The 21933-nt window shown below is 37.8% G+C and overlaps 1 protein-coding gene across 2 annotated transcripts; it reads right to left on the bottom strand.

Annotated features, from left to right (window-relative positions):
• Positions 1 to 178: 178 nt before the first annotated feature.
• Positions 179 to 20684, bottom strand: LOC121961623 (chloride anion exchanger-like). 2 transcript variants are annotated; one of them, XM_042511678.2, is made up of 21 exons: positions 20477 to 20684; positions 16027 to 16203; positions 14660 to 14799; positions 12572 to 12682; positions 12319 to 12479; positions 11620 to 11784; positions 11381 to 11533; positions 10946 to 11028; positions 7368 to 7515; positions 7170 to 7283; positions 6356 to 6433; positions 6178 to 6273; positions 5935 to 6041; positions 5088 to 5157; positions 4490 to 4582; positions 4148 to 4243; positions 2243 to 2470; positions 2103 to 2157; positions 1121 to 1266; positions 957 to 1016; positions 179 to 625 (listed from the first exon to the last, which is right to left on the bottom strand). In XM_042511678.2, the coding sequence occupies exons 2-21, from the start codon at positions 16155 to 16157 to the stop codon at positions 599 to 601; spliced, it is 2262 nt and encodes a 753-aa protein (XP_042367612.2). In that variant the 5' UTR covers positions 16158 to 16203; positions 20477 to 20684; the 3' UTR covers positions 179 to 598. The 2 variants fall into 2 exon arrangements, with proteins under 2 accessions (XP_042367612.2, XP_087928575.1); XM_088072449.1 differs by lacking the exon at positions 20477 to 20684 and adding an exon at positions 16604 to 16782.
• Positions 20685 to 21933: the final 1249 nt, after the last annotated feature.

Here is a 21933-nt window from a genome sequence, read left to right as displayed (position 1 = left end):
TTGTCTATTGTGTCAATGTGTAAGTTTGTCCATTGACTAAACATTAATTTAGTAAACTTTAGTAACACTTTATTAAAATTGTAGCATACAACACAATGAGTGGGGGACACCCAAAATAAACATTAAAGATGTCAAAATACAAAAATAAAATAAAAAATAAAGAAACAGAATATCCTAATTTAGAGTGTTAAAATGTTTATTTCAATAATTCGGCCATTGTACATTCAGTCTATGTCACATTGCTTCGGTCCCAAACAAAGAATATTTTTTTGAAAACAGTTGAAAACAGCAAGAAGTTAATTTATTCTTATTATTATGAAAATATATATACAACATGTAAAATATACTGCATCTAAAATTTCTACAAATTCACTATATACAGTATAAAAAAACATCAATACCATGAAATTAGTTTTCTTACATTACAGTCAATACTGTATGTGTAAACTTAGATTGTCAGATGTATAAAGTCAAAAGCAGTATCTCATTATTAACTACATCAATGTATTGTACAGCATGATCTGTAAAACATTTACTCTTTTTGTCTTTGGTCTTTTTGGTGTTTTCTCCCAGAAATCACCATCTCCTCATTCAGAAGTTAGAACCTGGTTTCTGGGTCTGGAACCTGTGGGTCAACACAGAGTTGTGTTTCAATCAGTTTCATTTTGGAAGGGCTGTTAAAAATGTGCTTTTACAAATTAAAAATAAGGCATTTATGAAACATTTTCATTGACGTGAAGCCTCCATCATAGCTTAAAGAATGAATATTTAAAGTAATAAAGAAGGCTAAAACTGTGGTGCGTTTTGTGGTTTTCTGTTTCTGTTGCTCAAAGGGCATAGTCCCAGAAAAATAAAGCAATTGATGACATGAACTAAGGAGTATAGAACATGGCTAAGTAAAGGAGATGAAAATGGTAGCAGGTTCTGTTGCTCACAAACCCAAAGTGGATACGTACACTTCTATCTCTGTTCCTCACATTGCCTCCAGGGTGGTGAACTGTAACTGTTGTTATAATCTGCAGAACAAAATGAAGAGTTGAGTTCTGTACACAATCAGAGCACTAAAGGAACCTCCAAATATTATGCTGTGTTTGACTAAAGAAAAATGTGTCTTTTTTACCCTTTCATGGTCCAATTTCTTTTCTGTAGAGTCGGGGTGTTTCTCAAGGACGTGCAGCATAGCATCATGCAGTGTCAGGAAGAACATTGATGGCTGGACTTCATCATCAAAAAAGCAACAGTCATGCAATTTCTGCAGAATGTAAGCTGCAGGTGAAGAGAATGGGTTAATACCTGTTCTGGAACCAATCAGCTCCTTAAATTTGACAGCGGCATGCACATAATATAGTAAACAAGCTAAGTGCGGCAGCACAACTGCAACAGCATTTTTTGCAAAGAAACAGATCGACGACTCGACTTGAAGCAATCTCGGTCAATCGAGGGTCTCTGACCGATGATTCGGATCTCTGAGTTTAAAGAGGCAGCCCTAGTTTTTTTGTGTTGGATGTTCTTTGTGTTGTCTACATTTATTGCCACTTTACTTACCTCACACCAGAGAAGTAGTTAGATTTAGCTATAGTAAGCATCTCCAAACATGGCACTGTCTTTCAGAAGACCAGCAAGAGCCATATCATCCGCATATTTGAACAGCTTGACATTACCGCTGTTGGTGGTCATTTCATATGTATAAATGGAAAACAGCAGTGGTACCAGCATACAGCCTTGGGGCGCCCCAGTTTGAGTAGACCCCGTTCAATAAAACTACAAATACTTGAGACTCCCTTCCCATCTCTGGCAAACGCACACACTGATCATTTAATCGTATAAAAATTATGTGTAACAATCGGGCAGAAAGGATTAAAGACCACACATTTGAAAGCTGTCTTAGTCCAAATTCCCATGACCCTTATTAGGGTATGTGATAAAGGGTTAGGGGGACTAACCCCACCCCCCGTGCAGACTTACTGCACTTCAGACGTGCATGGACACACTTCACACACTCAGTGTCTCCCAATATAAAAACAGCATAATGTTTTAATTGTGTCTTTAGCAAGTGACATGAACAAAAGCAATGATTTTAAATACAGTAGTTTTATACTTACTATCACAAGCCACAATATAGACGTCAACTTCAACCCTGATCAGCTCTTTCAATGCCTGTAGAAAAAGCAAAAGATTATTAAAGAAAAACAGCTTTAGTGAAATAACTGATTCTGTTGCTGTGGTTGAATGAACAACTCACTGTTTTGAGTCCCTTCAGAGCAGAGATGTCTAGGAAAGAGACGGCAGCAAAGTCCAGGATCAGGCTATGGATGTCCACTCTGGGAACAACGATACTGGCAGGAAGCTCGGCGCTCCAGTCAATCCGGGCAGGAAGGTCCTTGAAGTCAGTCGGCAGGTCTAGCTCCTCCATGTTGCTCTTATCCTCTGACTCCTTGATGGGTCCACAGGAGGTATTTTGGAAGCCTCTCTGTAATAGTGGAATACTGTTTATCCATTTTCTTACTTGTCTCTGGTTCACACAGAGCTGCAGTAAACTCCAGTATGGGTGAAAGACACAGGAATACCCAGTCTGTCAAAGAGTTACATGTAATACAGGCACTGCACGCATGATTTTTAAGTCCTCAAGAGTCTTCAAGATTTTTGAAAAGTTCACAAAATAAAAATGACAAATGTCTGATGTCATATGAAAACATAAAAATCACAAAAAATCTTAAGCATAAAAAAAATTGGTAGCACTGTCTATGAAGACCATATCTATAATGCATTATGAAGACATTCATTGTGAATTACAACACATTCATAATGCTTTATGGCTACACTCATAAACACATCTAATGCTTACTGACATACTATATCAACAGGTATAAAACATTACAGATTACAGACATTACAGACTTATAATGAATTATAAGTATCAAGTGTCTTATGGATGCCCTTGACTACTTATAAATTAGAGGTTGATTGGTATGCATTATAAATACCTATAGTCACCTATACACACATCAACAATCAACTGTAATAAGGACTCATAGTGTGCTCTAACAGTCCATACAGTATCATATGTAATCATTGCATGTGTTAAATAAAACAACCTCTAAAAAAGTCTATTAAATTTTATGCAATATTTAGAATATTTTCACTGCTTTATCCTGCTGTAAGACAGCTCTTACCAACTGTAATTTGTAACTGTTATCACCACACTCTATCGAGAAATTTTACCTCACAAAACTGCAGAGTTTCTGATTTACGGCTGGCTCTATCAGCTATTGTGTAAGGTAAAGCGAAACAAATACTCAAATATAGCGTACACTTAAACTGATACTGATTTTTTTTACAGTGGCTAAAATATGCAGTATGTTGCTTAGCTTCCATGCCAGTGCTGTGGGACTGTATTTTATTTTTAAGAGGTAAGGGGTAGCTGGAGTGTGACTTTTTTTCTCTAAAATAAATACAAAATACACACTTTTAAAGTCAGCCGTCAGTGCGTAGTTTTTTTTTAAAAAAAATGCATGACCCACATTGCACCACCCCATCAATAGTCATAAATAACGAACAGTCCCTATCCCTAACCAAAAGATACTAATGGGTCATTCGGGGTACATACCTGTGCTATTCAATTAAAAATTTTAAGAGAACAACTGACTGAGTTAATATCTTTTTACTTTGACAGGTTCATGCCACTGATTTTATACTTTATTTTATAGCCTGCCTGTGGTAAATGCTGTGTGACAAGATGTCGACATGTTGTAAACCAAACACAACCAAACCCTCATCTGCTCAGCTCATTACGGACCTGTTTGTGTCACGTTCACACATTTACTTATTTACTTGTATCAGAGATTAGTGGACATGACCCTTGAACCATCTGCTGAGCAAATGCTATCATAAGCCAATTTTTTTAAGTAAAGATTCAGAATCAATATATTATTTACAGACTGGATTTGTTTTCAGTAATTGCTTTAATTGCTTTAATTTGTCAAAATTTATTACTACATTGCTGACCTGAAGAGATTTCAAACCAAAAAAGGAAAAACAACAATGACAGTGAAAAAATTGAGGACAAGGACATTTATGGCACTTTTAGGAAAGTTGCCAGAGTGAAAGTGAGTTGTTATCACTGAATGAGGTCAAAGTCATTACTTACTGCTGTATACTGAAGATCTCCCTTCTTTAAAAGCCGCCGGATCATCCTCAGCGCTTTATTTCTCTTTCTCAACACTCGCAGCGGGTTGAATCCAAGCTGAGAAGATAGTGTGAAGGGTGTTGCAAGTTTGAGAGATGCATTTAAGGGAAAGATAAGATTTTTTTAACTGTATTTTTGAAACTGTCTATTTAGAACCTGAACCTTTAAAGCTGATTTTTTTTTACTGTGATTTTCACTGAATGAGATGTTATATACTAATTTTGCAAAATTTAGGGATATATGGATCATTTTTTTTTAATACCAAAAAAATCAAGAAATGGTCTTAGGCCCCATTGTACTTACAGCTTCCACCAACTTGCTCCTGAAGAACTCAATGTTGGCAAAGAAGATTGGTGATGGTATCCTGAAGATCTTCACCCCATCTGGCTCATATATCTAGAGAGAGTCATTAGCTTTATACCAAAATTATAGCCAAAATCCTGATAAAGTATTCTCTTTAAAGTAAGTTGCAAACATAAAACAGGAAAGGATGAAAAAAGGAGGACAGGTGGAGACCTATTGCTCATTTCCAGGTTCATGCTTGTAATTAATCTTTCTACAAGAATATGTTGACACTCTTTAATGTTAAAATATATATATTTTTTTCCACATGAATGTTCTGTCTGTGCTGTATTCACACCCGTATTCACCCACTGTCTGTCCATTTTAGCTCCTGTCTTTTTCCAAAGTAGAAAAAATGTTAGAAAGAGAATATTCAGAACAGTCTAAAGACTGAAGGTTTTTGTTCACTGCCATACTTTTACATTATAACCTCAGCTTTTGAATTTTTCTGGCCACATTTAACTTAAAAATCCAGCATATCACAAGGAAAAGTACATCAGATCCCCTTTAAGATGCCAAACTATTCCTTTAATATTTCAATGCACACACACCAACTTACATCGATATAATCCTTTCTGTCTTTGTAGATATCAGTTCCTTTAATGTTGGCCAGCACACTGCAGCGAGGACTGAAAAAAAAAAGATAATATATAAAAACTTAATCTAGTATGGAGAAATAACAAGAAAAGTCTACAGCCATTATTCTTAGTCACAGCAGAGCTTTGAGCTAAATGCTAACATCAGCATGATAACATTGAAAATGACAAACTGCAAAAGGCAGATGGCTATCAGTATTATTTACCAAGATCACTCTCTTAGTTTAGCTTGTTAGCATGCTAACATCTGCTAATTAGTAGTAAAGACAAATCATAGGTGAGGCTGGTGGAAATGTAATTCACTCTGCAGGTATTTGGTCGTAAACTTAAGTAGCCTATTGGACAGAGACATATTTTGACCTGATGATGGCACTAAATGAAAAGTAAGGAGATCATTAAAGTTATTGTAATTCATCTTGAGAGGGTAATGTATATGTAAACCAGATGCCATAAAAATCCATACAATAGCTACTGAACACAGTCAAACTCCAAAAGTGAACCTCAAGGTGGTGCTAGAGGAGAAGTCAGGGAATCACCAAAATCTTCAGCATTTAGACTCTGTGAAACATTTTAGTCTAGACAAAATGTAATTCCAATTCATCTAATAGTTGATGAGATTTTGTGATCTGGATCCAAATGGTGGACCGACCAACAATGCCATCCCCAGAGCTGTCCAGACTTCAAGAAATTAGTTCAGACTTTCCATTTATCAAACGCAAAACCGCATGCTGTCATGACTTGACAGGTAATATAAGCCAAAACAAAACTTTTGATGTAAGCAAAAAGTATCATTGTTGGCCAGATACTTACAACTGAGTCCTGAGGACAACACTGATCAGCTCTATTCCGAGACCTGCAGCCAGTCCAAGGTCCAGCCCCAGCAAGATGGCTGCAACACAGGTACCCATCCACACCACCTGGACATAGATGATGTTAAGAAACAAATTATTTTAGGTAGGTAATGTCTTTTTTTTACTGCCAGGTAGCACTAAAAGACCATTTTCAAATGCAGAGATATTTGGCTTTAAAGCTTTCTGTGTGTGTAGAACTTACACAGTCTGGCTTGTCCCTTCTCCACAGGTAGGGGACTTCTCTAACCTGCATTAGCATGCCCTTCAGGTTGACAATGACCACAGCACCCAGCACAGACTGGTAAAAGAATTGGTCAATGGTCAGATTTCAGGAGAAGAACCAGTTTGTTGGTTGAGTGTAAGGGATATCTGAGGTTTACCTTTGGGAGCGGCTCCAGGAGGAATCCAATGGCCAATGTGACAATCATCACTATGAGAGCTGACAGTAAACCTGCTACCTGAAAAGGACAGAACAGGTATTATCTACAGGAAATGAGGTGCCATACATCTAAAATAGGCTTATCTAAAGTTTAGGTGAATAAACTACAGCAAAAACATGAAAGAAAAGTCCAAGAAATCTTGGTCTCAATGTATGTCTTGAATACAAATCTGATCTAGATAATCTGAAATGCTTCTACTCTACTTTCCAGTTCATCTGATAATTCATATTTGAGGAATATCATACTTCCCTCTGCCCAAACACTAGAGGTCAATGTTGTTTAGAATTCATATTGGTCCCTCACTGTGACTTTTATGTGCTTGTGTGTTTGCCTAGGTACATGTTTGCCTTTGTGTGCTCCTGTTGTAGTCCATTTATGAGGGTTAACTGCATTCTGTGTATGTGGAGCATATTTTATTTATGCTTTTTATCTTATTATTTAATAGTTTCTCTGTTTCCAGTCTTTGTGCAAAACTAAGCTAACTGGCTGCTGGTTCTAGCTAATGTTGCATATTACCTGAACAACTGTTTCAGTCCTCTTACTGAACACTTGGAAAGATAGTGAATACATGTATTTTACAAGAATAATCTACTAAGTACTATACTTGAGTAAATGTAATTAGTGACATTCTCTTCTAATGCAATAGAACTCACTTGATTTTGTCTCAGATTTCACTAAAATTTGTCTAGGGTTGTAATGAAGGTTATAATAACAATAATTAAGAAAACACATCACATACTATATATTAGACTACCTGAGTCTTGCCACCTGTGCTCTCCTGCACTGCGCTCCTGGAAAGAGCTGTACTTGCAGCAAAAGACTTGAAGGACGCTCCAAAGATGTTGCTGACTCCAAAAGCTATCAGCTCCTACAGAAAACACAACTTGTTATCTTAATCTCGATTAGACCTGCAGTTTCTACTTTAGTGTTCTTGTTTTTCATCGTTACATACCTGGTTTCCATCTATGGTGTAATCATGTTTTACAGAATAGACTTTTGCCACAGAGAATGCAACAGCAAAACCCACTATGGCCATAGGAAATGCTTCCACCGTTGTCTCCTTGAAGATGTGCAGGTTGGGGGGCATTGGAGCTTCATACCTGAGAATGGATGTGTTTGTTACATTAAAATAATAACATTAAAAATAGACACATAAATTTGAGCTGTACCTTAGATAACGTCATTATGGTTATGGCCAATCAAGTTCATGGCAAAAAATGATTTGTTTTGAAGTGTTATGGATTTACCCCAGTGAGCAAACAGTACATGGCAGAGCAGAGTGAATAACTGTTTGGTTAATGACACTTATCTCCAGCAATAGATGTTTATTTAAAATGAACTTAAAGAGTTGATAAAACAATATCTTATTCATACCCTAAAACTGATGGGTGTAATCTGACAGATACACATTGTCTATATTGCTAGTTTTGCCCACCCCATTGTCTTTACACTGTGACTGTTATGGTCCATCTGCTTTGATTGAGTAAGAGACTGAGAAACTCTAAAGCAGTTGCATTGAATCAAACAAATGATAGGCCTACAGCTGTTTCAGGGAGATTTATTCTTGTTGTCTTTCAAATAAAAGCAGTAGAGAACTCCGAAGATAAGAAAGACTACAATTGACTCCTAGGAATTACAACCACTGACTGTTAAAGTGAACAACATTAATCAACTTGTAACAAAGCAATGTCCTGCACGTGCAGCTCCACTCCCGCAAACACTGTTGCAGAAAAAGTACAAGCACAAATGATGATATCACTGTTTGATGGCACTGGCCACCTCCCACAGGATGATGCCCCACGCCACAATGCAAAACCTGCTCAAGAATGGCCCGAAGGTCATGGCAAAGAGCTCAAGGTGTTGACCTGGTCTCCAAAGTCCTAGGAACCCAATCTAATCGAGCATTATTAAATGTGCTGAAACAAGTCCAATCCATTGAGGCCTTACAACAGTACAGGACTGAAGGGATCTGCCATCAGACTGCTTCACCCCAAGTGTGTGAAGGAGCGTTACCGCAGGTCCTTCCTCCCTGCTGCAGTCAGACTGTACAACCAGCACTGCTCCCAGTAGACCACACACAACAATAACTGACTCCACTTGTACAGCTTAATACCACAAGTGCAATTTCACTTTCACCCATGCAACTGTGAACATTCTTTATTTAACTGTTGAGTTTCTCGGCGTTGTAAATACTGTATATATTGTTTGTTTATGTCGTCCTCTGTGCTTATTTCCTTCATCTTCATCCTGCACGTTTTTGTACTTATTTATTAATATAGTTTATTTTTCACAGTTATCTTGCTATTTTGCTATCCCTTTGCTGCTGCAATGCTGGAAATTCCCCCACTGTGGGACTAATAAAGGATTATCTTATCTTATCTTATCTTATCTTATCTTATCTTATCTTATCTTATCTTATCTTATCTTATCTTATCTTATCTTATCTTATCTTATCAATGTCCTGGTGTCAGACATCACAAGACACTCAACGAGGCCTAACTAAGGTTCAGACTTGGCTTTGAACTATTGAGCCATAGACACTGGACCTTGATCAGATGATTGATCATATGGGGAACTTTGAGGCCAGATTGACATCCAATGTGACTCAGAATCTGTAAGATGTACTGGTTTCCCACCTTGCAATTCACAGGACTCAAAGAATATGTCACCAATGCCCAAGTGCCAAACACAGGAGCACACCTCCAGAGGTCCTGTGTCCATATCAACTGGTCGAAGGCTCCAACCCAGATCAGACATGGCTTTGACCAGTTGAAGCTTTCAGTTCATACTTTACACATGTGTTTGTTGATATAATTACTTTACACACAGAATCAAACAGGGGTTTGTTGGAAAGCTTGTAATCTGTAGTTTAAACAGCAAAAAACAGCATGTCACTAAACTGAACCACTGACAAGTAATATGCTGTGAAGACAGGATGATATTCGGGGGCGCATATGCTCAATGTGTGTCAAGGGGATTCATATCAGGACAATTAAACAAATAAATTATTTACACGCCAAGAAGCCACCCATCATGCACCGTGCCAACTTGTAGCCTGTTCCCAACCATGCTGCTTGTTAGAATGAATGAATCAGACCTTGATCCAGGCCACCTTGGCACAATGTTTATTAATTGCATTTTCGCATCATGTATGATGCATCAGATGAAAATGCTTCCTGTTAACATAAATATATTCACCCTGTTATGATGCTTTTATAGCAATGTGTGTGCAGTCGATAGCTCCGATTACATCAGGAAAACCGAATTGTGCTTTAATGTTAGCCTGTTCAACAGCATTGTATGGGAATTTGATATACCTGGCTGACAGGCGGATAATTCCGTCCTTTACAGCTGACACGGCTTGGCTCAGGGTCGACTGGCACAGTCCCAATCGGTCGGCCAGCTCCCCCCTAGAACGCACCTGTCGCTTGGAAGCCAAGTGTGGTCAGCACCTGTATTGGTAGTGCATGGCTCCTCGCTGTGTCACGCTCCAAGACTGGCCGCAGCTCCGTGCACAGTTTCAAGAGGATTGCCCTTGGAAACCTAAATCGGCTGATCAGCCAGTCGTCATCATGTGCCCATAAAATCCTCTCCGTCTCTAAATATGCAATCTCTTTGCACTGCGCCATTTGCAATATCTTCTTAATAATCTATCTTAATAATGCTAAAGCTGCCATGGTTGTTAACATTATTTTCTGCACCATTTTGCACGTTTTTATATCCACTCATCTAATTGCCGACAGTTGGATGTGTAAAAGTTCATCAGTGCGTCTCTGATGTGCACATCACTCAGACTCTGTTTTGACATTATTAACAGTTTCCCAGCATCACCTCTAAGTGTCGCAAACGGAGCAAAAGCAGTACAAACATGCGTACGCCAGCCATGAAGTTGCCAGGACGCAAGGTTTCCCAGCAGAACTTTGCATGACAACAAGATGATCAATATTATTCACGTCAAATGTTAGTGGTTTCAGTATTGTGGCTTATCAGTGTATATTTCTGATATTTCCATCTCATCAGATCTCAGTAACCTTAGCAGATTAGGTTAGCTGCATAGTTAACACTCAGGATAAGATGCTAATAAATGTATTGTGTGATTTGAGAGAGCCAACTTAAGGAAGCAGTGTTAATGAGAATGTTATTAATCCCGTCTGTAGTTCAATTCAAGGAAGTACATAAATCTGATAGTTTATGTGAGGATTGTCGGTCATGTTGCTTGTTGCCAACATTCTAAAGACAAATGCCCTCTGGACAACGTTTCCTCCAACACGCTGACTCTGATGTCATAACATTCCCCTTACTTTTTCCAACTTAAATTTCTATTGACATTTAAATTATATCATAGTCATGGCTTTTTGATATAATTTGGACATGACTGCTGGTCAGTTAATCAAAATCTGGGATTGGTTTGGGATAAGTCTTAGTGTCGAGTGGATGTTAATGACCTTAGGTTTGAATATCAATGCTCCTATTGCTATGGTTACAACATACATAATTCCTTGCATTAAGCTTTAGTACAAAATGTCTTACCCTTTTGGAATAGGGCCAACAACATCAATGCCATATTTTGTCTTGAAGTCAAATGCGTATGAAACTCCACATGCAATGACAGTCTGGAGGAGGAATGACAGAAGTTGTTAGGCCTGACTCATGCGATCATTTTCAAGATGAGAGATATTTATTAACACCTGTTTACCATTTGAGAACTGTTTCCTTGAACCGACATGCATGCTTTCTTTTATGTGGTGTAAATGATGATATATATCATCATCAACATATATATATGATGTTGATGATGATAAATCAGATTAACAATTGTCATAGATGGTACTCCTGTCCAGCACACTCATAAAAAGTCCCATCCAAAATTAGCTTTATAACATGATTACTGTTTATATAACTAACCAGCCTTCATCGCTCGAGGCTATTGAAATGTGTATAAGGATCAAGTTGTGCAATGCTCACCATGATGACCTCTATGGGGATAGGCACTGGCAGCTTTGATTTGAATCTGTCATTTAGCTCTTTCACAATGAACACCACCACCATGATCACTAGGGAGATCACCACGTCGCACACATTAGTAGAGGTGATCTTATTGAAGATGATCTCCAGGGTCTGACAAAGACAACAACAAAAAAAGTCAGGTCTAATAAATGAATGAAGCACACTCTTAAATGGAAAGAAAACAGTTCTGGACTTACATATATGATAGACAGTGGTCCACTGATGCCTGGAACGGTCAACCCTAAGACAAACTTGAGCTGAGACACCAGGATGTGCACGGCAGCTGCTGTGGTGAAGCCAGACACCAGAGTGTCAGACAGGTACATGACAACAAAGCCCACCTGCAGAACACCCATGGCAAGCTGCAGGAGACAGAAAGGTAACGGTGATGTGGTAGTAGTATATGAAACCCACTAGAACTTCCCCCCATGTGTAGAAAGGTGAGGGTTTGCAACAGACCTACATGTAACAGAGCTACATCTAGATCTGGAAGAGATTCAGACCCAGATACATTAAAGGGACCTGTAAGCAACATTCAGAGCATATACTTGGTATAAACATGCATTGTGAGTGATCTGATCACAAGTGGGCAGCACTAAATTCAAGTGTAAACTGAGGGATGCATTTGATCACATACCTTTTGTAGTATACCCCCTAATATGTCCCCGAGAAGGCCTATGTCCTCAGTGCAGGAGGTGGTGGTTGTTTTGGTGACAGCGTGCAAACACTTTACAACTTGTCCATAGCAAACAGTGGTCTGCTGCTATACTGATGCTCTGAATTTTACATATATTGACTTTAATGAATGTGTTGACAAACTAAAGGTTATCTCCCCATCCAGTCTCAATTTAGCTGTTGAAGGGATACACTGAGTGGTTGCTGTGAGCGTGCTTCACCTGCATGATGCCGGCGAGGAAGGACACAGAAGAAGCTACCAACACTCTCTGCTCATCTCTGGTCAGGCCCTCAAAGCCCGTGATGTTGAGGGGCGGACCCTCGTCTGGAACCAACCGGGTGACCACTGATCCGATCATCAGACATAAGACTGGGAATGGACCTGCAGAGGGAGAGAGAAGGAGAGAGAGAGAATGAGAGAGGAAGTAGTTGTAGCCTTTAGAGGACAGTCACAGATGGGTATGCACGCCTTACCAACGGAGATGTGTCTGGAGGTGCCCAAGAAAAAGTAAATGACAACAGGAAAGAAGGCGGAGAAGAGTCCGTACCAGGGTGGCAAAGAAGCCAGCAGACAGTAGGCCAGACCTGACACATAAAAACATGCACATTTTATACACACTTACAGTATGAAACTTTTGTTTTCTCTTCACTTCTCTTATACTTTCCAAACTATACTTTGTTCTGCTCAGATAGTTGCAATATATTTTAGAGATTACAGTGAGTTTATCAAATAATTATAATTATTATTAATTATAATAATTATTAGGACTACCACATTTTGTAAATATTAATGAAGCACCTATTCTGAAGTAAATTACTGTTAAAATGACTATTGTATCCATAAATGCCAAATAAACTTAACTGGAATTAAAAGTAATCCACAATGAGAAAACATCTTATTGGATATAGGACAAACATGTTGATATAATGTATATAAATATTATCTCAGGGCTCATTTATATAACCCAGACCTGCAGTAGTATTATCACTGTAAAGATAGCAATATTATAGCAGTATTACTATCTGTACAACTCAGACACCCGAGGTTAAGGTTATCATATACTAACAGATTAGACATGAGTGTTAATGATAAAATAGGGCCATTTTGATGGAGAAACAATGGTAACAATGTAAACTGAAGCAGAGCAACGATTTCTTATATTTTATTTAAAAATCTGGGGATTTTTTAGCTAATTTTTAACAGAGGCATTTGTGCAGAAGTAAAAAAAAAATCTTTCTTTTGAAACAAATCAACCCACCATGGATAATGTAGGGAAGCAAGCAAATCAGTAACAGGATCCTAAAGATCTCCCACTGTGGGAATGTTTAAACAGTTTGGTTTGGTTTTTTTTTTCAACCGATACCAATACCGTGTAATTGAAGATGCATTTATCTACTCTCTTTGGTGAGGTCATGCAGAGGGAATGAAACTACTGATAATAAGAAATGTTTCATCTTCATTTCACTGCGGTTGCAGTTCTTGTCTCTGTTTACTCAACTGTCTTTCAGTGGACGGCTGCGACAGATCTCTGTGACACATGATGTTACCAGTAGCTGTTGTGTCAGTTTTTAGACCTTTACACTGCATTAGTACTGCGTCGCATCAAAAGACATGCAAAATAATTACAAAGAGACACAGGAACTATGAATTAAAATGATAACAAAGAGAAAGAAACACCTTAAAAGTTACATAAAACAACTAAAAGTTACCCAAAAGCGCTACAAATAAACAAAGTACAAAGCTACACATGTGCAGCAACAACACAAAGCATTTATATTGTTGTTGTTGTTTAACTGTATAATGACTAATACCCTAAACAAAATGACTACAAAGACCACACAAAAAAAGCTACACTGCTATAAATGCACAGCTACAATGACACAAAAAATAATGACTAGAAAGAAACACAAAATAACCAGAAAGAGACACAAAATGACTACAAAGAGACAAAAAAACCCATTTTAAAGTTACACAAAACAGCTAAAATTTACACAAGCAACTAAACGAAATGACCACAAAGACAAAAGCAATACTAAACTTAACAAGAGAGCTACAAACCTACAAACGCACAATTACAAAACACACATGACCACAAAGAGACAGAAAACAACTCCTAAGTTACAACTAATGACTGAAAGTTACCCAAAACAACTAAAGCATTACTCAAGATGACTACAAAGGCGCAAAAATAACTACAAAGCCACTTAAGAAAGCCACAATGCTCCAAATGTATGACTACAAAGACATGCAAATTTACTATGAAGAGACAATAATTACTACACAGCAACATATAGTAACTTTAAGAGACACAACACGGCATCAAAGAGACAGAAAATAACTCTATAGTTACACAAAACAACCAAATGTTACCCTCAGGTTTTTTCAAAATATTACATTACATTACATTACATTGTTACACTGGTGTTACATTGTATAAGATAAGACTCATACTTCATTGCATTTAGGCTTCTAATATGCCCCTATAGTGCCAGTTTGGTTAAAAGAAAAAATGCAATCTTCACCTCACACTCAGGTAGTTTAAAGTGAAAATCAAAGTTTACCTTGCAGGACAGCTACAAGTCCAGTACTGATACCAGACACGATGTCACTGAGCAGCCACTCTTTGATTCTGTAGATCTTCATCCAGCCGATGACTGGCAGGAGAGACAGAGCTGCATTCTTAGCCCGTTTGGCATCACACCTGCAATATGCACATTAGCAGACACACTGTTAAAAAGAAAAATAAAGTTATGGATGGAACATTTATTGTCTCTTAAGTTCTAAATATGATCACCTGAAAACACACTAACTGCACTATATTTAGACTTTATATTTCTATGTATGATATCATATCATTATCAATATAATCTCTCAACATATCAGTCAAAGACAGGTTAAAAAGGGATTTCATCATACTTCATTACTCAGTGTATAAGTGGACAAAAAGCTATGGCTGAAAATTGGTGAGTGTGAAAGCAGGAAAGCAGAAGAATCCAAAGAAGAAGAACTGGACTAAAGTAAAGCATCATCTTTTTAAACTGCTCCAGTGTTTTTTTAACAAGACATTGTTAATCACACTTAAACCTTCATGACAATAATAGATTTCTCTCAAGAAAGTAATTCATACTTTCTACAAAAAATGTCTGAAAACTTGAATATGGAGGCTCATACACAACAAAAATTTGTAGACAAGTGCATAGGAGGAAAATGTCAATAGAATAAGAAAATTTCAGCATACTGTTCTGGGGTTCAAGTGAGTCCATTTTTTAAAGTTTTGCTACCTATGACAAAGTAAATGTGCATTTATCTTATATGTGAAATTGTAAAACAAACTTATGGGCATTATACTATATATTTTTTAGAAACATTTCTACATAGTTTCTACAAAGCAGAAAATCTTACAGACAGGCACATTGAATCATTTTTTCTTTAAAATCCCTGTGTATAAGAATTTCACCATATGAACATCCAGTGATCAAAAAGTTATAAATAGAGTAAGTGCAAGTTATCAACTTTAAATTATTAGGTTTTATTTGGTTATTATTATTATTATTATTATTATTATTATTATTATTATTATTATTATTATTATTATTATTATGATTATTATTATTATTATTATTATTATTATCAAACATCTTTTATTTGCTACATACAGGATTGGACCTTTTGCATTGTGCTGGAACAAGAACCAAATCTTTAACCTTACAAAATCTGACATCATAAAACAGCCAAAATGTAGATGTTGGTATGAAAAGCTGTGTAATTTATGATGTGCTGAAAATCAAAGTATGGTTTTAGAAGTATAAATCAAGAAACAAGAAGAGGAGCTCAGTTTCTCCCATCCACTCTTTAATCTCCAGAAAGTACAGACTTGAAGAGTTAATTGAAAACCACACAAAAACCAAAAGCGTTGCATGCTCCTTACGTGAAGTACTGCTTGAGGTGGTCCAGTATGCTCTTGTGGTGCCTGTACACCTTTTCGTGGTCCTCTGCGAAGGAGTCCTCCGAGTACAGCGGCCTGGCCACCACATACTGCTGAGCTCCCGGTCGCATCATCTCGCCTCTGCTGCCTGGAGGACCGCTGTTTCCCCTCTATGTGGCTCTGAAACCCATTAATCACATTAGGTTAGGAAGAGAGTCCTGTCTTGCCTTTGAACATGACTTATCAAATGACATTAACAGCAAACAACAAAGGTCCAGACTCCTGAATCAAGGCAGAGAACAAGAGCCAGGTCAGGACCAACAACGTCCTGGGGCACTGGGGAAATTTGTCGGGCTTGTTTTGAAAAAAAAAAAACAAAAAAAACCCACCAGAGTCTTGTTTTTAATTTTAGCATCCTGACTTTTCCGAGAACTTGTTCCCAAAACACATCAGCACTTCTGGAATTCCAGTTCTTGAAGATCGTCTGATTTCAAAGATTTCCGGTCAAATGCTCAAAGCTTTTGCTTTTTCCACTAACTTTTATATCCTCATGTAAAGTTCAGCAGCTTTTCGCACATACCTGACAGTGTCCTTATCAAATCCAAACTCTCCACTCTGTTTTCGTCCTCCTCTCGCTCCTGGTTATCAACTGAGACCTCAGATGGCTTTGCCATCAATAAATGCCACCTCTGCCACTTATCAGGACTGTAATTATTAACAGCAATAATGATGAAGTTTCGCACAACCGCTGGACGCCTTATCCTTATCCTTGACCATTGTTCTTACTGATATCTGCAACCCATAACTTTCAGCTGAGACTTTCCGCCCCCAAAGAGCATTTGGAAGATATTGTACCGATGGGCAGGATAGGGAGGATGTGGACAGGACAGACAGGACAGGACAGGGCAGGTCATTGTTATGAAGTGGAAATCAAGTAGCTTTTCAGGATGGGAAACACCGCTAAAGGTCGGCTGCAGCGCTCGGCAGTGCACTTCAAGGGTAAAAATAGTCTGCAGGAAGATTGTTTGAGGGGGGGAGAAAAACTGCTGAATGCAATAGTTATATTAGAAAACTGTATCTATCTATCCAGCGTGTGATAAGGCAACATTACAGGTCCGAATTCATGAGCTGTCTCAAAGCTGAACTGACCTTTTCATGTTTTTCCTCCACAAAGTTGAGAGAGCAGAGAGCTAACAGGAAAGAGAAAGTCTTCCTTCAAATTTTAAGCAACACCTACCAAAGTGATAAGAAAGAGCAGAGAATGGAGGAGTGTAAGGTGTGTGTAGGGGGGTGGGGGGTTGTAGCTACTGGTTTCAGTGCAGTCTTATCGAAGTGTCTACTCAGAATTAAGTGGAAGTAATGCCCGAGTTGTTTGTCCAGGATCAAGCACAGTTCAGGCCAGGTTCATAGGAATTGTGTTTGTGTGTGAGAGAGCCCAAATGAATGGATATGTATCTTTGGGAAAATCCAGTGGCCAGTTTAGGGGAATTTAATGCAAATGGTGCATAACTGTAAATGCACAACTTTTTGTGTTGTTATGTGAAAATCTGATGGTGGAGGTGAGTTTGTTTTTGCACACTGGAGCAGGAACTCCTGGGTAAAATTCCGAGCTCAGACAAATGACTATAATAAATAGGCAGGTGTGATCTGATGGTACGGCTGTGGTCACATGATTTTGGCCAGCCTTTGTTCTGTCACACCATGCTCAGTGATAAAAGATGACTCAATGATTACTATCTGATTAATGCTGGAATTAATAATCAATGACCAAGGTCAGCCACTTTCTACTGGGTATGCATTTATTTCCATTGATTTTAAAAAAAAGTGTTCATGGACTATATGGGCACATGCATGTATGTTGCATTCACTATGGACAAAATTAGTGGAAAAAAATGTTAAGAACATACATAAACACACCATGCAGTCTATAAATTTGTTGCTATTTTGCAATTTTTCACATTATCTGTGATTAAAATAATTCAGTTTTTAGGCAATGTGACATAAATTATCTTTATATATTTGCAACTGAATAAACCCCTGCCACAATTTAGCAGCCATAATTAGGCACAGCAGTTTAAACTTCTGTAGTGAGGGCGATGCATTTGTAAAGGATGACAACTTTTTTTTCTTAAACCAATATCTCAAGAGCAAAACCTGTGAGGAATGCATTAAAGAGTCATAGTCAGAGTTAGCTGAAGTTTAGTCAGACTATCTATGTCTGTGCTGGAACGACGTGGAAAGGGTGTCTTTAGGAGTTTAACGGTTTACCGTACATTCATTTATTTGCCCACCATGGTAAAACATCTGCTGTCACAAAAAGATTTTCTATCGTTGGAGCTGCATCGTTCATTAGGAGCGCTGTTGACATATTAACCATTCAGTCATTCATTGCACCACACTCTCGGAATGCAGAGCATACTCTGGGCACAGATGGAGCAGCAGAACATCAGACGCATTGAAACTTAAGGGTTCATGCTGCTGTGTCTAAAAGTTTGCATTCCCTCACAGCAGATGCTCCTCGCATCCATCGATCTGATCAGTCCTAAACAGATCGACAGATTAATTATCCACCCTGCGATTCACAAACTACTGCAGAGGAAAAAAATAACACATAGAGAGCTCCACCTGTGCTGCATTCACAGAACCCCAAAAATCTCTGAATTTAGAGAGGGGACACAGATTAATACAAAGGGTCTTCACGCAAAAAAAGTAATAAAAAAGTTTGCCGTCATTGTCCCCTACCCTGTCATTGTCCCCCTAATTCTGTGGGGAACACACAATTATTGACCAATTTTTGTCTCTGTTCTTGTCATCCCGCTTGAGTTTGCAGTCCTGATGTAACAGTCAAATTTGTGCATTTGTGGATCATCATATATGATTGTCCTTGTGTATGTGTGTCTCATCCATCGCTTATCAGACAGAAGAGAATGTACTCCACTACAAATGACAGCCAAAAAGAAAACAAATTGCAGAGAAAAAGAACAACTTGCAACTTCAGCACACAGAGTGTCCCGGATTGTCCTGCTGCCGTGAACAGAATGTGGTGAGACAGATAGAGAGGATGTAAAGTCAGGGAAGAAATCTATTAGATGTTGCAACATCGTAAGGTCCTTGCTCTGACAGTCATGACCATCCTATTTACATAAGACTGAAAAAAACATGCACTATCTGTCTATTGCTACTGTGTAGGAGTGAAACTGAGGCATTTGGGAAGTGTAGTCCAAAGAAAAAACATGACAGAGACACAAATGTGTGACAAAGCTCAAAGAGGCATTCAGTTTTACACATGAAGTTTGTCATAGAGAGCACAGCACAAACCGTGAATATAGTTGTCTAGTGTGTGTCTAGTAGTCTGTGGCTCTGGAGGAGCTTTTTAAGGCCACTTTAATATGTTTTCGTAAATAAGATAATCACCGTCTATACTAACATGCCTGAAAACACATATCAGGATTGACACATCACTTAGGAATAACAAACTGCTGCTGAGGAAATAAGAACTCATGGAGAAAAACTCCTGTGCTGCGTTTGCGGAGCCACAAAAACCTGGAATTTAGAGAGGGGACACAGAATGATACAAAGGGACACACAAATTAAAACAAACAAACAAACAAACAAACCCGAAACACTCCAATTCTGTGGGGAACACTGTAAAAAATTAGTGTCCATTTCATTTCAACACAAAATAAAATGAAACAAAAGCCATAAAAATGCTTTTATCTATTCTACATACACTGTATTGTATTCTTTCTCTCAGACTATAAAAACAGAATACTTTACTCCAACAATAAACACTCTGCTCATGAATAATTACGTAAGTTTTCTTTATAAAATGTAGGCTGCGTGCTAACCATGTGTTATGTGTTCTTGTTACCCTCTAAAATGCATCGCAGTAAATCTTAATGAACTGAGGCCAACACTTAATTGCAATGCTTATCACTCTATTGTATACTGTTATCTCCTTTGACGCATACAAGACAGTTTTTGATTAGATGGATGGAAAAGTTGAGAGAGATACAATGTAGATGTCTATCAGAGAAGTTTAGGGGGAACAATAAGATTTACATTATGAAAGCCAAATTTGACCAAGAAATACAGTCAGGAAATCCAACAAAATAAAAGCTGCTTTAAGGAAGTCTCAAAAAAATGTTTGTGTACATGAAACACTCTCAGCAACTGAGGCTTGATACATGAAAGGTGTTTTTTATGGCACAGACTTTAAACCCATCCCAAGCAATAAATAGCGGCAAACACCGGTGAAGATTGTGTATAAGGATAACAGATGCAATCAAAGATTAATGACTGATAATGAAGATCAACAACAGATTTTGGCTCCAGACTTCAAGTGTTGGAAAAACATACTGTTCTCAATTAATTGTTCCAAACACCCTGATTCAACAGATTTGGTGTCGTGAAAATGAAGAGAAAGTGTAAATATTGTTAAAATATCACTTACTGATGCAGACAGGTCATCATGAACAGGCCTCCAAGTGTCTTTTAAGCTGTTGTTCTAATATTTCTCCTCCTCTTGGCTTTATATCTATGCCGACTCACAAAAACAGAAGTGTTTAAATCAAAATGAGCATCTGCCAAGGGACCACAGACTGCTGTGGTGTACATTTAAAGTGTGTTTTCTTGAGGTTGGCGTGTGGGAGAAAAAAAAAATGTGTGTGTGTGTGTGTTTGCTTGTGTGACTAATGTTACCAACCGTGCAGTGTTCTCTCATAGTGGCTGTAGCAATCATGTTTGAGGACAGAGTAAACATTGTTCTGCCATTAGTGGAACAATGTTGATGCCTGGACCTTCAAAGCGTTCCAGCCAAGAGTCAATGCCAAAAAGGGGTACAAAGTTTACAGGTTCACGTGGACCGATTAAAAAAATCGATAATGGTAAATAACAAATATAAAAGTTAAATTCAAAGTTGAATTTATTAAATGTATGTTTTGTTTTAAATTTTGCAACCCAGTAAAATTTCAGGATTGAAGACAATTTCTTTTTTGAAGTGCTCAACTGGTGCACACTTCAAGGCACCTAATTCACTCCAGTCTTGTATTAGTAGAGTATTTTATTCCGTTTAAGACACTGCTGAATCTGCAAAAATTACAGAAAACTTCCTCGGAAATTACATAAGCCCTACACTACTCACAAAATAGAGCACCATCGAAAAAGAGTTTGTCTGCTAACTAACCTAGTAATGTCATTTAAACACCTTCTTAATTGTTAAGGGATGTAAAACAACTTCTTTTTTTAAAAAAAAAAATGACTATATCTCAGCATGTCCTTTATTTCTGTGAAAAAACTCAATTAGATTATTAAGTATTAAGTTATTTTCAAGGTTGGATTATTATTATTTAAGAAATCTCACAGCATATTGTGAGGCACTGTGAAAAAAATGATCACAAGCTATACTGACAGAGCCTTGACTCTCTCCTAAACAGCCAAGTCCATCATAAGAAAAGTACGCATTTGAAACAACTAATGTGTCAGGGAGAAAAAAATGAATTTGTCAAAAAAGAAGCCTCTCTAGTAAATATGATTGTTAAAGATTAAGAAAATAATAATGCAGATAGAGAACTGCCTGCCCTAACAGTTCTGAAAAGTAACAGGGAAACTTATCTCTGATGCAACATTCACAGGAAATAATCTACTCAAAATTCATCTGAATTCCTCCCTTTACACAAACTTGCAATTACTACGTTCACAGTTCACAAATGGTTGGGAACCACAACAATAGGTTACTGCAACAGGCTCATCTTATACACTGTTTGTACATTTTCCTTAAAAAGGTAAGGCACCTAAATTCATATATATCCTGGGCCAAAAATGTATGCATAATCTATGTAATTTAGAAGGCTGTGATCACATGACAAATAAACTGACAGGAGTAAATGAGGAAGTGGTCTTGACACAAGA

The sequence above is a fragment of the Plectropomus leopardus genome, chromosome 22 (assembly GCF_026936395.1).
Source record: "Plectropomus leopardus strain MGB_pleo_1.0 chromosome 22, ASM2693639v1, whole genome shotgun sequence".
Classification (NCBI taxonomy): Eukaryota; Metazoa; Chordata; class Actinopteri; order Perciformes; family Serranidae; genus Plectropomus; species Plectropomus leopardus.
Note: the sequence above shows the minus strand (reverse complement) of the source record. Positions and strands in the feature narration are given on the sequence as shown.